The 17,721-nt window shown below is 37.1% G+C and overlaps 1 protein-coding gene across 6 annotated transcripts in view; it reads right to left on the minus strand.

Annotated features, from left to right (window-relative positions):
* The window catches only part of HORMAD2 (HORMA domain containing 2), a 95,051-nt gene that overhangs the window by 59,124 nt on the left and 18,206 nt on the right, over positions 1 to 17,721 (minus strand). For 4 of the 6 annotated variants that reach the window (XR_015242363.1, XM_086682108.1, XM_086682111.1 and 1 more), the window contains exons 4-9: positions 17,223 to 17,286; positions 16,490 to 16,526; positions 11,913 to 11,933; positions 10,924 to 10,950; positions 4,150 to 4,217; positions 158 to 309 (exon numbers count right to left, since the gene is read on the minus strand). Coding sequence is in view for 5 of the 6 variants with exons in the window: in XM_086682108.1 (XP_086538234.1) it covers positions 158 to 309; positions 4,150 to 4,217; positions 10,924 to 10,950; positions 11,913 to 11,933; positions 16,490 to 16,526; positions 17,223 to 17,286 (369 nt within the window). In the remaining variant the exon portion in view is untranslated. The remainder of the gene's footprint in view (positions 1 to 157; positions 310 to 4,149; positions 4,218 to 10,923; positions 10,951 to 11,912; positions 11,934 to 16,489; positions 16,527 to 17,222; positions 17,287 to 17,721) is intronic. The other 2 variants (XM_086682109.1, XM_086682110.1) reach the window with 2 other exon arrangements.

Consider the following 17,721-nt stretch of genomic DNA (forward strand, 5'->3'; position numbering starts at 1 on the left):
AGGCTCTGCGTTGACAGCGTGGGAACCTGCGTGGGATTCTCTCTCTCTGCCCCTCCCCAGCTCATGCTTTCTATAAATAGATAGATAGATAGATAAACAAATTCATAAATAAATACATAAATAAATAGAAGGAATTTGACTAGTGGTCTCCACCTACCTGCATTATAGTAGTGGAGTTTCATAGTAAGTATAACATCATTAGGAAGGGGTCCAAGGTTCTGCATTAGTATGTACAATTTGCGGATCAGTAGAACACTGGCTTTCTTAACATCTTCACTGTTTGTCCCACTTTCGAAGCTTGTACTACTACTATAGCCAAATAGAAAAACAGCATACTTTTCAGTCATATACAATATTGAAAATCTATTTCAAAAAGAACAAAACTCTTTACCATATAATCAAGTAAATATAAAGTAAACATCAGGACACTTGAGAATATCTGTAGAATGTAAATTCGAGCAGTGATTGTACTTTTTGCAATGTATATACAATGGATTTCTTAGGTAGCAAGTTCCTAAGGCATTTTAAATATGACCTGATTTCTTAAAAATTTGAGTTACAAATAACCACATAACAGTGAGAACAGTGGATTTAGAATTAGGAGACTTGACAGAGAAAGACAGATATATGTTTCCACTCATATGTGGAATTTGAGCAGAAGACCATGGGGGAAGGGAAGGGGAAAAAATAGTTAACAAACAGAGAGGGAGGGAGGCAAACCATAAGTGACTCTCAAATACAGAGAACAAACCTCTGGGTGATAGGCATTGAGGAGGGCACTTGTTGGGATGAGCACTGGGTGTTGTATGTAAGCAATGAATCACAAGAATCTACTCCCAAAACCAAGAGCACACTGTACACACTGTATGTTAGCCAATTTGACAATAAATTATATTTAAAAAAAAAAAGAATTAGAAGACTTGATTGGGTCTGTGCTAACTAGCTGAATGACCTGGGTCAAGTCATTTAGACACTCTAGGTCAGTTAGCTCACTTGTGAGATAAGCTTTTACACATCTCTACACATCTCCAAATAGAAAATCAGTCATCAGCTCTGGGCCTTTCTACTGTCTGGTTATCTGTCAGAGACATCCCCTCCCCTACATGGATTGCAACAATGGCGATCTATTCTTCTAGCTTTTCTTCTTGTCCACACTGCAATAAGATTCTCTATATTACTGCTGCAACAACACACCTATAGGAAAATCTGCTCATATCACTCTTGCTTAAAATTCTTCTATTACACCTATCACCTTTCAATCAAATTCAAGAATGGTATGTGTGCAATGCCTTTCATGACCAGCCACACCCTTACCTCCAACCTCATCTGCATTTACTACTCAGTTTCTTTTCACCTACATGCCTTTGCACATGCTGCTCACTTTGCTCATATTGTACTTTTCCCACTTTTCCCACTTGTACTTTTTCTGACTCTCCTGAATTCATCCTTTGATAGCTAGCTCATGTGTCACCTCTTTAAGGAAGTTTTTCTTGATAATTCCCATACATTACTCCTGTTTATAACTGTTTGTATGCTCCCCTTTAGATTATGCATGGCTATATCTTCTCATGCCCACAGTACTGTTTTGTGCCAGCTACAGTAAATACTCAATAAATATTTGTGTGATGAATGAATGAATAAGTTGAACCAAATTACCTTCTAACCCTAAATATTTTTAATTTCTCTCCAAAATTCTCTTTTCAAATAGGTCTCATATTCGAGTAGTTTCTAGGAAGAACTATCACTGCAATATATTTGCACAATGCCTTTCACATAGTAATCATTCAATAGTGAAAAATAATCTTAATTAATTGAGTACTGGAGGAAATGTAAATTCATAAAACAGACATTATTAAGTGAATACATTTGGTCCTCTTTTTTTTTTTTTTAATTTTTTTTTTTCAACGTTTATTTATTTTTGGGACAGAGAGAGACAGAGCATGAATGGGGGAGGGGCAGAGAGAGAGGGAGACACAGAATCGGAAGCAAGCTCCAGGCTCTGAGCCATCAGCCCAGAGCCTGACGCGGGGCTCGAACTCACGGACCGCGAGATCGTGACCTGGCTGAAGTCGGACGCTTAACCGACTGCGCCACCCAGGCGCCCCTTGGTCCTCTTTTGATTTTGAATATATTGTCTACTAAGATTTAACCAATTTGAAATAGGTAGCCTGAGTGAAGGGGCATGTAGCATGTAGCTTATGGGATCTTTCAGTATATATCATATTCATAAAATCATATCATGTAAAATCATACTCAAGACTCTCTTGCACTCTTTTAAAAGGGAAGCTATTTTTACCATGGAAGAGGTGATAAGGTAATTTTGTATGATCAATCATTTAAATAAATGTTTACCTTTAGTTTCTAGGAAACTAGTAATATGCATTACCTTCTCTCCTCCTTAGTAGCTGAAAGATTTGGCCATTTGTGTTACTGCTCACCTCTTGGCATATATGCCTTCATAAAAGAGATTAATCTGGTTGCCAGTAGTACATTTGAATTTTAGAGAGTAAAAGGCAACTGTTTAATGTGGGAGAATATGTATGAAAAGTGTATAATCTTTCAAATATATACATATATATATATATATACACACATATATATATATATATATACACATATATATATATATTAGTTTATGATGATTAATATTTTAATTCTCATTCCTAGAACTTACTTCCTCTTCACATCTTAGTGCTGTCTGTGTTTTACAAATAAGGGAATAATTAAGGAAGTGAATCTCAGAGAGAAATTCTCAAACTTGCAGTAAATGATAAGACAGAGCTAATAGCACAAAAAATTGAGAATTAGGCCACGTTTCTCTTCAGAGTCATTCCTTTCATGGGCACTCATTCCCCTGACTTGGAGCCCTCTACCACCCAGGGCTTTTCACTATCATCCATCCTCTCCACTTCTATTCTATCTCATCAGCAAAATTAGATCTTTCTGAATCCAAAAGTTACTGGGATAGGAATAAATGTTGCTTTTCAATAAAATATCTCCATCTATACTGGGGACTCTCTGAAGCAAATACCCACGTCTTTGCTCTTTAACCCATTAGTGTATCTAAAATTTGGCACTTTAGGGGCGCCTGGGTGGCTTGGTTGGTTGGGCGGCCGACTTCAGCTCAGGTCACGATCTCGCGGTCCGTGAGTTCGAGCCCTGCGTCGGGCTCTGGGCTGACAGCTCAGAGCCTGGAGCCTGTTTCGGATTCTGTGTCTCCCTCTCCCTCTGCCCCTCCCCTGTTCATGCTCTGTCTCTCTCTGTCTCAAAGATAAATAAACGTTAAAAAAAATTTTTTTTTAATTTGGCACTTTAGACTTGATAGGAAAATACAGTGCTTTCCAGTCTTTTTTCCATACAGGGACACACACAGAAAATTACATTTGTATGACATACTGGGACAAGCAGATGACAATATTTGTGTCTATAGGCAAATAGTTCAGGGATTTCATCTACTCCAGGCCCAGGCTAGCTATCTTGAGGGCAGAGAAGATCAATATCTTGGCACAGCAATTGAGAAACTTTAGATTAGTGGCTAGATAGAATCTTACAGAGTTCTTCAATTAACAACATGTAGACAGCCTCATTAATATTTCGACTACTGTGCCACCCACCAACCACCATTGCCTCCAAGGACCACCACCATCACTGCCACTACCATCAGGTACCATTTACAGCTTTTTAAAATGTGCCAGGCATGGGCCAAGTTTTGTCTATGCATCGTAATTTAATAGTCACAGCAACCATATGATGTAAATATTATTCATTCCACCGTACAGATGAGAATATTAACATCTAGGGAGGTTGAGTAATCTGTCCAAAGTTAGACCAATAATAGAGTGTCCCAAGCTAGGTCTCTCTGCCTTAGGAATTGGAACTATTAACCACCAAACTTGACTGTCTTTAGACCCCACTAATATCACCTATGAGAAGAGGAAAAGAAGCAAAGGAAGACTCTACTCTTACCAATTTCATCCACAGATTTTAGAAATTTAAATGATTATTACAGTCTCTTTCTATAATAGAGGGTTTTTGTAGGATCGGTGGGGAAGTTACAAAGGAAATATAAGGCCTATCTATGGCTTCAAGAAGCTTATGTTTACTTCAATCCTATTTCTCATGTTTATTAAACAATTAATTAGATTCTACCTGTCAAAATCCATAGTGGCTCCTTGTTTTGTGTATTTGAATTTGAACTGGTATATTTCAGTCACTTTCTAGAAACATCAAATGAAACAGAGAAAGAAATTACTTAAAAAAAGGAAATCCAGAATCTTACCTGATGATAGGTGGAGAATATTTTTATTGTATACCTACTACAATACCATATACCTGTTTGTTTCACAGCATTACATCATTCAGGAGTAATATTTCCAGATATAAATATAGCTTAATTTTTCTCCTCCATGCTAAAAATGAGTTAGATGGCAAATTCATTTTGTTAAGTTGATTTATTATTTTGAGAGAGAGAGAGAGCAAGGGAGGGACAGAGAGAGAGAGAATCCCAAGCAAGCTCCGCACTGTCAGTGTAAAGCCCAATGCAAGGCTTGAACTCACCAACAGTGAGATCATGACCTGAGCCAAAATCAAGAGCCAGCCACTTAACTGACTGAGCCACCTGGGTGCCCCAAGATGGCAAATTCTATTGTTAGTGTTTCAAAGATGGAGAAACTAAGACACAGATTCAAGTATCTGACCCAGCACAGGTAAATGACAGAGAGACCAGTTGAGAATGTATTCATTCATGTAACAGATATTTATGGAACGTCTACTTTGTGTTAGGCACTGGAGTTAAAGTGGTGAACGTGACAAAAAAGGTCCCTGTTTTCCTGGAATACAAAGCCTAGTGAGAGAGACAGTCAATAAGTAAATAAACAAATAAAATAATTTCAGATAGTAATAAATTCTGTGCAGAATATGAAGAAAAAGCTGTTACAGAGAATTGAAGGGAGAGGTGCTAATTTGGTTTAGAAGGGCCAAAGATGGCCTCCCTGAAGGGATGATGATTGAATTGAGCCTCAGTGACAAAAGGAGGTCATGTGCAGATCTGGGGGAGGGGGAGGTATCCTAGGCAGAGGCAATAGCAATGAAAAGTTCTAAAGTAGGGAAGTAAGCCTCTTTCAGGGTCAAAGAGGAAGCCAAGTGGCTGGAGATGAATAAGCACGTGAGAGAGTGTAGGAGATGAGGATTGTGGAGACTTATTGATCATGATAAGGGGTTTGGATTTTATTCTAAGTAAACCAGAAGTATACTAAAGTGTTTTAAGCATGGTAGTGATTCTCATTTTTTTTAAAGATCACTCTGGTTATTTTAATAGTGCAGAGGGAAGAAGAGAAACCATGAGAGCAATTAAGAGGCTACTACAGTAATTCCAGGAAGACTAGAATGGCAACAGGAAAACTAGAAAAATTCAAAAAGGAACCAGGATCCGGGTGCCCAGGTGGCTCAGTTGATTAAGTGTCCAACTCTCAGTTTCGGCTTGAGTCATGATCTCATGGTTTCGTGAGTTCAGGCCCTGCATTGGGCTCTGTGCTGACAGTGTGGGGCCTGCTTGGGATTCTCTCTCCCTCACTCTCTCTCTCTGCCCCTCCCCTACTCACACTGTCTCTGTCTCTCTCAAAATAAATAAATAAACTTAAAAAATTTTTCTAAATATTAAAAAAAAAGGAACCAGGATCTATGACTTCAGATCTTGCTTTTTGATTCTGCACTAAAAACTAGATACCACTGCTATTTGTTCCCCTCACTGTTAACAAATCTAGAAATAAAAAGGGGCACATCCTCATGAGAAACATACTCCATGTAAAATAAAATGATTGTCTAGTAGTTGAAGCAAACGTTTGGTCCGGATACATTGTAAAGTTTGTCCACATATCTAGAGAAGGTCCTAAAGACAGGTAAAGGATATAGAACACACAAAATGCCCTTCATTCATCTGTTTAAGTATTTGTTCCTTGACACTGTGGGAATGAGGATGTTAGATTGATCAGAAAACGTCTCAATGTTTCTGTTACTTTTCTCTACTCTAAGACTTGGTCTTCCAACTCTGCTGTTTTTAAACCTTAGCAAACAACTTAATCACAGGTGATCAGGTCCTGGGGAAATTGGCTCATGCTGCTTAAACTCTAAAACAACTAATTCACGTGGACTTGATTTAAAAGAAAAAAATTTTTCTAGCAAGACAGTCTACTTGGGAAATCAAAGAAAATTTAGAAGACTGTTTTATGAGTACAGTAGGAGAGGTGTGTGACACTAGAGGTGCCTACAGCGACACGTTTCCCCCAGACAGGCTAGATACGCAACATCCTCTCTTGGCTAATGCTGGGTGTAATTGCCCTGTCAAGCAAACAATGCCTATTCTTCCTGCCTGCCCATGTTTCACAAAGACTCTAGCTTTCTGATACTCTGAGTTCTTCTATTTTTTTAATTATAACAAGAGGAGATCCTTTAGCAGCTGATGATTTTATTAACACTTTATTATTTGGCCCCTGAAGCAATTAATAAAAGAGTTATGTTTGTAATTTTTTACACAGAATGCTAACCTCTTATAACTTCCATCTGACTGATTTATGACAAAAGATATATTTACAGCAGGCATTAGTCTCTTCTTAACATTTCATAAAATATTTTCCTGCTTTTCAGATTAATGTGTTGCCTAATAAAGATGGGCCTTTAAACCACTCAGTGATGGTTTCTGTTAATCATACTGAATCTATTCACAGATACCAAAGCAACAGCAATGTATAACCTTTCTCCTCCCTCCACATTCCGATACACTGGCAAGACCTGTCAGGCCTTTCTCCAAAGCATATCCCAAGTCCACCCATTATTATCTCCCTGTCCAAACCACCACTATCTCTTCTCTTCTCTTCTCTTACCTTTTCTTCCCTTTTCTTTCTTTCTTTCCTTTCTCTTTCTCTCTTTCTTTATACCACTTCTCTTTTCATCTGACCTGCTTACTTGTAAACTATTCGACCAGTAATTCATTCTCTATTCTATAGCCAGAGGGCTTTTGAAAACACAAATCAGACCATGTCACTCCTTTGTTTAAAACACCCCCCAACAGTTTCCTATTGCCCTTAGAATAAAATCCCAAACTACCTTAGCCCACAAGACCTTACACATCTGTCCCCTCTCTACCTTTCTGACCTTATCTTCGGCTTCTTTCCCTCCCACCTGCCAAGTTCCAGGCTCAGGGCACCCTTTCTGTCCATGAACACACAAGATGCCTTCCTGGCTTAGGGCCTTTGCACACCTATACTCTGGAACATGCTGTCTCCAGTTGATGATAATAATATTTGGGCACTGCCCTAAATGCTCTACATTTATTCATTCTTATGCAATCAATGCTCTGAGGTAGTTATTATTTTCCTCACTATACATGAATCTAGTAAGGATTTGACTTCAACACCTACAGTGTTAACTCCTGTGCTATTCTGCCAGTTATGTGCCATTGCCTCTCACAGACCTGCATAGGCTGACTCCTCTGGCCCTTCATGCTTAGCTCTGAAGGCTTTCCATAGACTTCCCTCCAATCCTTCCTCTTCCATTCCCCGCCTTGGCACCCTCCAGCACACACTTTTCTTTTATTTTCTTCATAGCATTATGACTATTTGAAACTCTTTTGCTAGTTTTTGTTTGTTTATTGTTTTTCCTCCCGCATAAGAATGCAAACTTCCAGAGAACAGAGACCTTATTTATCCCATTAACTCCTGTGTTTTTATACCTTGAACAGTGTTAGGCACATAAAGGGAACCCAATTAATATTTGCTGAATTGGGGCACCTGGCTGGCTCAGTTGGTAAGGCATCCAACTCTTGATCTCAGGGTTGTGAGTTCAAGCCCATGTTGGGCCTGGAGCCTACTTTAAAAAAAAATGCTGAATAAATAAATATTCAGCCAGAATAGAGTTTATATTCAATAGGATTTCATTCTTATAAGGAATTTTTTAACACTGAGGTTTCTTTCTTGTTTTTTAATGTTTGTTTATTTTTGAAAGAGAGGGAGAACAGGGAAGAGGCAGAGAGAGAGGGAGACAGAGAATCTGAAGCAGGCTCCATGCTGTTAGCACACAGCCTGCCACAGGACTCGAACTCAAGAAATGTGAGATCATGACCTGAACTAAAGTCAAGAATCAAATGCTTAACCGACTAAGCCACCCAGGTGCCCCTCTACAAGGGTTTTTTTTTTTTTTAAATGTTTATTTATTTTTGAAAGAGAGACACAGAGTGCGAGCAGGGGAAAGGTAGAGAGAGAGAGAGGGAGACACAGAATCCAAAGCAGGCTCCAGGTTTTGAGCTATCAGCACAGAGCCTAATGTGGGGCTCGAACCCACCAACTGTGAGATCATGACCTGAGCTGAAGTCAGATGCTTAACCAACTGAGCCACCCAGGCGCCCCAAGGATTTTTTTTTTAAACAAAGTCTCTAAAAGCAAATTGTGACTAGAAACAGGAACCGTGTATAGTTCAGTTCTTGAAGCAATCTATTAAAAGTGGATGCTGACCACCTTCAATAGGCACATAGGAATAGATGGTGAAACAGTAAGATACCTAGCCATTCTTTTTTTAAAAAAAATTTTAATGTTTATTCATATTTGAGAGACAGAGAGACACCGAGCATGATTGGGAAGGGGCAGAGAGAGGGAGACACAGAATCTGAAGCAGGCTCCAGGCTCAGAGCCATCAGCAAAGATGCCCAATGTGAGGCTCGAACCCACAAACTGTGAGATCATGACCTGAGCCAAAGTCAGACGCTTAACTGACTGAGCCACCCAGGTGCCCTGAAACCTAGCCATTCTTTACAGTTTTATCATGCATTAAGTCGTGTAAACCTTTTCTTAACATATTCACATTTTGGTTTACACATCTTATTAATACTCTCCACATATTTTGTAGTATGTGTCTATAGGAAAGCTATACTGTACCTCATCACTATTTTAGTTATCTCTGTCAGTTCATCTCTGTCATGAAATGGAGCAACCAGAACAAAACTGCAAGTATAGGAACACCACAACTTTGTATAAAACTCCATTGGCCCTTGGATTGGGTAAGCACACTTATTTAAGACAGAGGTTCGCGACTATTATTCCATGAGAGACTCTTCACAAAATCACTACAAATTTTAATCCATGTGTAAAATGCTTTTGCCTCAGGTATATATTAATATTGCTATTGTTTGTTTAGTTTTGTTTAGGGAAGAATATACTTCTATAGATATGAATCAAGAAACATGGCACAATATCAGATAAACGCCAAAGAAAGACTGTGTTTATGTGGGAATGTGGTTTTGTGAGTATATAAAAAAATGAGATTAGGGAGGTAAGTAGTTGTATCAGTGGCTTGATGTTAAACAGCAACTACAAAATAGTGCAATCCCATGGATAATTTTAGGCATTATGAACATTGCTATCCCATAGTTATACTGTACTTATTGCTGACTGGTTTCACCTTCTTTTGAGTCTTTTAATACCCTCAAACATGACACTAAAATTTCTAGTAATCAAAAGTGTGCCATGAACACACAGAAATTAGGGATCAGTGCTATACGGAACAATCTGCAAGCATTCAAAATATTAAATATTTTTTCTTGATTATAAATGATAGTTCAGCACCTCATTTTATAAGCTTTTGTTTTCTAACTTCATTATTTTACTTGTATCAAAGCTCATCTAACAGCACCCCCACATACACCCTCCACTTTAAGAGTTTTCTACAGTTAAGCCCAATTTATTCAGCATTTCACTATCTCAAAAGCACTGGTTTCAGACTAGGAGTTTTGTATACATAAGAAAACAAAATAATTAATTGCATTAAGAAAATGACCGATTTATTAACAATTTATCAGAAGGTTTTAGTTTGGGAAACTTCCCTCCAAACCTACAAGGAAAAAAAAAACATTTTGAAACTAAATAAGAGAAAGATAAAAAGCGGTAGTTTGGGGATTGAGGAATTGTTACCCACCTGTATGTACCAGCTTTCTTCCACCTTGCTAAAACAGCTATTTATAATCTTCCCCAAAAAGGATATTAAAAGCTAAAAATGCTTAATTTAGTCTTGAATGCCATCAGTTAGGCTAAATTCATAGGCTTAAGAAAGGAAATTGAAAGCAAAGAAAAGGGAAAAGGAAAAAAAGTTAGGAGGGAAGTAAAGAGAACAGAATGAAAAGAAAGAATAGAGGCCTTCACCTTCCATTTCTGTATCATTGCCACAGCTGCCATTCAAGGTAGCACAAGGAACTATTACATGCCCAGGACTATGAAATTCACTTTGGGACACAGAATACAAGATAAGACACTTGTCCTAAAGAATTCAAAATCTGGTTGGAGAGATAAAGTAACCTACATGAATCAACTGAGAATGTTAAATTGTGAAGTCTTGCTAGAAAAGAAATTTAGAGAAGGAAGAAATTAGTGTGAACAGCATAGGCCAAGAGGCTTTTATGGGAGACTTGAACATAAATTGGCCTTGAGTAGGAGTAGGATTTGATAGGAAAGACGTTTAGAGATAAAAGAAGATGTAAAAATCTATGAAAAGGTCAAAAAGAAGAGAATTTAATTGGCAAAAAGGAGAAAAGTTTAGAATTCTGCCATATTTTCCGGAAGGCCACAAACAGAAAGGATTCAGAATCCTTTAAATAAAGGATTAAAGGTTAAAATAAATAATAAAATGTGATTTTATACAGGCAGAGATTTTTAATTTTAACATGTTAGGGAATAGGCTTTCCTCTATGCTTTTTCTTTAATACCCCTAAGTAGTTTTTAAAATCTCATAATAAATAATTGGTGAAGTTCATAACAAAACACACTGAAAGAGCTCATAATGAGTTACTCTGCTCACACAGTAAGCTAGTAACATAATCAATAGCCTCAACCCAGGTAAACATGTAAATATAAAGCATAATCACATCTCAATGTGTGTTCTTACCTCAGGTTCCTTGGGATTTGTGTAAAGCTGTTTAAGGAAAAATAAACATTTAATTTCTGAAACTTACTAGATTATTCCTCACTGAATACTGAATTAAAAATGCTTAAGTAAATCAAATATCTAAGACTCCCAATAGTATCTTCTGATTTTCTTTCTATTCTTAACTATACATACCATGTTATATCCAGAAGCGCACAAAACTCCAAAAAGTCTACAAAACTGCTTTTAAAAACAAAAACCTCCAAGTCTTTAAAGTAACTCAAAAAACGAAATCCTGATGGCCAATATATGAAGCAGACAGTATATCCTATATACTCCCCCATGTATTATAACATACCTAAGAAATACACAATTTGTGATCTTTTATTAAAACTTCTGATAGGGGCACCTGGGTGGCTCAGTCGGTTAAGCGGCCGACTTAGGCTCAGGTCACGATCTCGCGGTCCGTGAGGTCGAGCCCCGCATCGGGCTCTGTGCTGACAGCTCAGAGCCTGGAGCCTGTTTCAGATTCTGTGTCTCCTTCTCTCTGACCCTCCCCCGTTCATGCTCTGTCTCTCTCTGTCTCAAAAATAAATAAATGTTAAAAAATAAAAAATAAAAAAAAATAAAAAAACTTCTGATAGATTCGGGGCACCTGGGTGGCTCAGTCGGTTAAGTGTCTTACTCATGGTACCAGCTCAGGTCATGATCTCACGGCTCGGCTCGTGAGCCAGGGCCTCATTTCACAGTGCAGAGACTGGTTGGGATTCTGTCTCTCCCTCTCTCTCTGCCCCTCTCCCATTCCCTCCTCTCTCTCTCTCTCTCTCTCTCTCTCAAAATAAATAAACATTAAAAAAAAAAAAACTTCTGACAGATTCTATTTTTTTTAATTCCAAAACGTCATAGGACAGATAAAGAAATTCAGGGAGAAGTGGGGATAGTACTATTTTAATGTTTTACTTGCCAAAAGACAACAGAGACATGGGCTTGGTCTTTAAATGTGTACTTACTGTAAGTACTGCCATGTGTAGCTTCAAGAGAAAAGAAAACTACTGTTATTATATACTTGTACAGATATTATTGTTATTTTCAATAAAAGCTAATTAAAATATGATTTAAGAGACGTTCAAAGATTTGGGTAGAAGATCTGAAGAAGGGATACTAATTCACTCACGTATTCAAATGTGTATAAATTTACATACATAGGGTTCTGCTGGGGAGAGGAAGGTTGCAAAAAAAAAAATACTATCTGTACTCTCTAAAAGTTATATTTTAGTTGAAGAAGCAAAAGATACACAAAATAATTCATTATTATTAAACATTAAATATGCCACAAGTATCTCCAAAAAATTGTCTTTTGAAACTAATCTACTAAAGAAAAAATTTTAAAGTCTGGTATGTCTATAAAACCCCTTGCCCTACCTGCATATATATTACTATAAACAGATTCTCTCTGCTTGAAAGAGTAATCCAATATATAGATAGAGATACAATCTAGCCTCTGATAAAAATTTAAAAACTAGAATACAAATTAGAAATTTTCCAGACCAGGGGCGCCTGGCTGGCTCAGTCAGTAGAGAATGAGACTCTTAATCTCAGGGTTGTGAGTTCAAGCCACACATTGGGTATGGAATCTAGTTAAATTTTTTAAAAAAAGAAAAAAATTAAAAGAAAATTTCTGGACTGATAATTTCATATCAAATTATTCACCTATTTCACCCTGAGGAATAAAACTTTAGTGACACTGTGTGGCTATTTTGGTTACTGCATACAATTTATTTTTAAGACTATACAGTGAAACTTTATATTAATTATTTGATTAATAGTTCATTCATTCATTCAAAAATAGAAATGGCTACTGATCTCAAGGAACATGCAGACCAACAGGAGAGAAAACATTAAACAAAAAAGCAAACAGATAGGTACATCATTACAATCGTGTTAATTGCTATGACAAAGCATCACGAGGTGCTTGAGAACATTAAACAAAAGGACAATCTAGGCTGGGGTAGGGGGCTGTGTGCCAGGAAAGACTTCTCTGGGTAAGTAAATATTTAGGCTGAGACCTGAAAGATACATTGGAGTTAGCCAGGTAAAAGGTATGGGTAATGAAGAGAATTTTGCAGGCAAAAAAGAATACTACAACAAAAGGAAAAGGCATTTGGCATGTTCTAGAATCCTTGTGTGGCTTGACTATGGTTAGCAATGGTGAGAGTGATGACTTGGAAAGGCAGGTGTAGACCAGATTATACAGGTTCTCTGTGAAGGACTCTCAATGTTATTTTAAAAGTCATGGAAATGGGGTGCCTGGCTGGCTCAATTAGAAGAGCATGCAACTCTTCATTTTGGGGTTGTGAGTTTGAGCCCCACTTTGGGTGTAGAGATTACTTAAATAAATAAAACGTACATACATACATACATAGCCATGGCAGATTTTCAAGCAAGAGATTGACATGATCAGACAGATTTCTGAAGAATGTAGTGTGGACACTGGGTTAGAATGGTAGGGGATTGAAAATGGGAATGAGACAAATTAGGAGGCTATGTACAATATAGTCTCTTTTTTATAGCTATCTAAAAATACGTACATGCTTACTTTAAAGAATTTAAGCACAATAGGAACTGCAAAGAAAACAGGGTAAAATCACCTAAAATTTCACAACTAGAAATAATCATCATCTTCAACAGAACATCTTTCAAAATCTCTAGATACTCAAACTTGACTTTACTCAAACTATTTAAAACATTTTTTTAATATTTTTATTTATTATTCAGAGACAAAGAGAGACAGAGCATGAGCAGGGGACAGGCAGAGAGAGGAGGAGACACAGAATCTGAAGCAGGTTCCAGGCTCCGAGTTGTTAGCACAGAGCCCGGCGCGGGGCTCCAACTCACAAACCGCGAGATTATGACCTGAGCTGAAGTCGGACACTCAACCGACTGAGCCACCCAGGCACCCCTACTCAAACTAATTTTAAAACATTAACTATTTCCTGGGGCACCTGGGTGGCTAGGTCAGTTAAATGTTCAACTCTTGATCTTGGCTCAAGTTGTGATCTCACAGTTTGTGAGTTTGAGCCCCACATCGGGCTCTGTGCTGATGGCACAGAAGCTGCTTGCGATTCTGTCTCTCCTTCTCTCTGCCCCTTACCTGCTTGTGCTCTCTCTCTCTCTCATAAATAAAAACTTAAAAAAAAAAAAAAACCAACAACATTAACTATTTCCTAGTAGGAAATTAAGATACTAACAACTGAAAAACAAATATAAATGCTATTAAGAACCTAGGCCATCCGTCTAAGGTGTTGTCTTTTAATCTCCCAAAACAATAAATTTAATTGATTCAGTCATACAGGTAGTCATTTAAGTAAAATAAATCCATCAAACTAGGTAGATAATCTTTTTACATCACACTGCTATTTTAGTACACCTAACATTGTAATTATTTAAGAAGTGACTCCATTAGACTGTAACCTCCTTGAGTGGAGGAATCACATTTTTCTCTCATCCAGTATTTAGGTACAATGTCTGGCACAGATTAAATAGGTAAGAAAGGAAGGGAGGAAGAGAGGGAATGAAGAAAAGAAGAAAGGAGGGAAAGAAGAATAAGAGAAGGTGGGAGGAGAGAAGGAGGGAGAGATGAAGGGAAGGGGAAGGGAAGGAGGAAAGTAGAGAGGGAGGGATGGGGGGAGGAAAAAGAGTTAACACTTTCATAGTGTTTATTATGTGCCAGGCATTGTACTAAAAATTTAAATCAGTGGTTTCAAAGTATGGTCCCTAAACCAGCAGTCTCAATATCATCTGGAATTTATCTGAAATGCAAATTCTCACACCAGAAATTTTGGGGAGTAGAGCCTGGCAATATGTGTTTTAACTGTCTTCCAGATGATTCTAATGCAAGCTCACATTTGAAAACCGGTGCTTTAGATTAGTCCATTTAATTCTCAACCCTAAGGAGTAAGTTCTGTTATTATCCCCATTTTGTATATAAAGAAACTGAGGAACCAAGATGCTGGTACTTGCCCAAGATTATACAGGTGTTAAGTGGCAGAAATGGGATTTCCTTCAGACTGATTCCAAAACTTGTGCTCTTAACTATATTGTAGTGCCTGTCGATGATGGATGCTGAAGAATGTTGGAAGGAATTCATTTGAAGGAAAATGAATGAGCACCATTCAGTATGCATTCTCCATTTAAACCTGTCCAAATACTAAAGGCTTTCAAAGTTCAAAAGCCATTTTCTCCCGAAGATTTCCTTCATGCTCCTCACTAGATATAACCCCTCCTTTTCCATATTTCCATTGTAAACAATCAGTATCTTTCCTTTAGCATGCAACAATTTCTAATGAGTATTATGGTTACTTATACTTGTGACAGAGGTGTAGTCAAAATATTTCTGATATTTTTACATAAAAATATCAAACTAATATGAAAAAAATAAACATTTAACAGCACAATATGGCACAGGTATGGGCCAATCGGAAAGGATGCCAATTTAGCCTTGGAGCTGGGTTTCTGGAAGCTCCCCCTGGGCCAGATGTTAACCTTTTAATTGCTAGATTATGAATCAGTCTGGGGAGATCCCAAAAGAGACAGTGATGAGGTGAGGGGGACGCCATGGTGGGGGTCATTCTGGGTCTCAGCGAAGCAGCTATTTACCACCTGATATTTCAATATTTTAACAACAGGCACAGCTGGGCCAGTGTATCATGGCTGATCATCAGCCGTGCATATGAATATCATTTATTTTCTGCCATGGTCTAGAAAATCTTTGTGTGCACAATCCCATATCTGTTTTAATTTTGTATCCCTCAGTCCCCCAGGTCAGTGTTGAATAAATCATAAATAATAACTGTTCAGTGAAAAAGGAAATGTATGAGTGCAACTAAATAATCCTATGTAAGGCTTAGTCACCTCAAAATTTCTTAAAGGGATAGGAATTGAGGAAGTTAAAAGAAGATATAGATGGGGAAAAGGAGGGGACGCAGGCAGAAGGTTAATTTATATACATCTTGTCTCTTCAACTAGGACCAGGGCCTCTAAATTTTACACCCTTCATAGCTGTCTTGGACAGCAAGAAAGATCTGATGCACTTAAAATTCAGCTGCATTTTTTAAAACTCCAAGTTACAATACTAGCTATTTTGAGGGAATGTATTATATACATGCACCAAACATAGTTAACAAAATAACCAACATAGAATACAAACTAGACTTATTCAAGTCTATTTTTTCCTTTCATATCTGTGAATTTAATCACAACTATTTTGAACATATTCAATGTGCTAAATGCCAGATTCTTGTCTCCCCTGTCCCACATCCTCTGGATCTCTTCCAGTGACTTCAGAGGAAATTCTGTGGTCAAAAAGATATGAGTATGTAAAAGAGAAAAGTGAGGGTTTCCTTTCTAATTAATGAAAACAAGACATTAACGAGACAACAAAGACATAAAATAAAAAGAAACTGTTTCAGAAATGCAAATGTAGGCAATGGTACACTTATTACACAACAACAAAATAAAGGCTAAACTTTTTTTTTAAGGGATAAAAGATGAGGCTTTAATCTTGGTGTAAATTTAAAAACATTCTTACGTATCTCTTTTCCAAAGCATCAAAACAGCCTTGAATCCTGTCAAGAAATAAATGTTTGATGTCAATTTGGACCAGATGCAAAAGCCAAAAAAATTTCCAGTACAGCATATTCTTTGCTTTGAGGTACGTTAAATTGGTAATCATTTTACCTCTTACATTTAAACTTTTTTAAAACTCCCAGTGTCATTTAATATGTTGATAGAACTTTATAGGTAATAGGTAAGCAATTTTAAGGTAGGGAACTACATCTTATTTTTCTTTTTGCTTCCCATAATGTTTAGGATACTGATATGCATGTGATGAGTAATCAAATTTTGACTGCTATTTTTCTCTCTTTTTAAAATTTTTGTTATTGAAGTTTAGTTGACATATAGTGTTGTATTTGTTTCAGGAGCCAAATATTTTTCTATCCTTGTACAAATCCATTTTCTTCAAAAAATAAACTAAATCAATACCTTAAAATTATATGAAATAATTGTTATAAATTTCTAGGAAACTGTGGAAAAAAAGATGGAAGGAAGAAAAAGGAAGGAAGGAAGGAAGGAGAAGGAAATGGAAGGAAGGAAGGAAGGAAGGAAGGAAGGAAGGAAGGAAGGAAGGAAAGTGAGAGAGAGAAAAAGAGAAAGAAGAAAGAAATGGTTTTAAGGAAATGATCTCCCCAAATAGTCTTATGGGTAATTTCAACCATGATAAAAATAATGTTGTTCTACTTTTGCGAATTTCAGTTACTTACCATTTGATAATATGCAGTGACCCCGGACATTTTTTATCTTCTCGAAGTATTTTTAAACTGAGGTCTACAAAAATAGAAACACAGTCTATTTTCCTCTACTAAATGATTGCTGTACTAAAATTGTCCATGCTAAATAAGGATATTTCCTTTAACTATTTTATTTGCATAACTTAGTTTTATAGCTTATAAAAACATTTTGAATCTCTAAATATCTACTTTAGAAATAAATTCTATGTTGATGATTAGCTTAGTTCCAATTTTGATTATAGTCTAGCAGTCTCCCCTTCTACAATGCAGCACAACTGAGTTGGCTGCAAAATCAATTTGTGTTACTTCTTTGCTTCCGTTGAATTTCAAGTAATCATAAGGTATTACTGAGACCATTTCCATTAACCAATTTAAAACATGTACCTCAAGTCTCAAGTCACTTCTCTCATATTTCTCTCCCTCTCAATGAAAATACAGAAGAAAATTCTTCCCATGGATTATTCTCAAATAT

Source organism: Puma concolor, chromosome D3 (genome assembly GCF_028749965.1).
Source record: "Puma concolor isolate L17-30 chromosome D3, mPumCon1.1.hap2, whole genome shotgun sequence".
Lineage (NCBI taxonomy): Eukaryota > Metazoa > Chordata > Mammalia > Carnivora > Felidae > Puma > Puma concolor.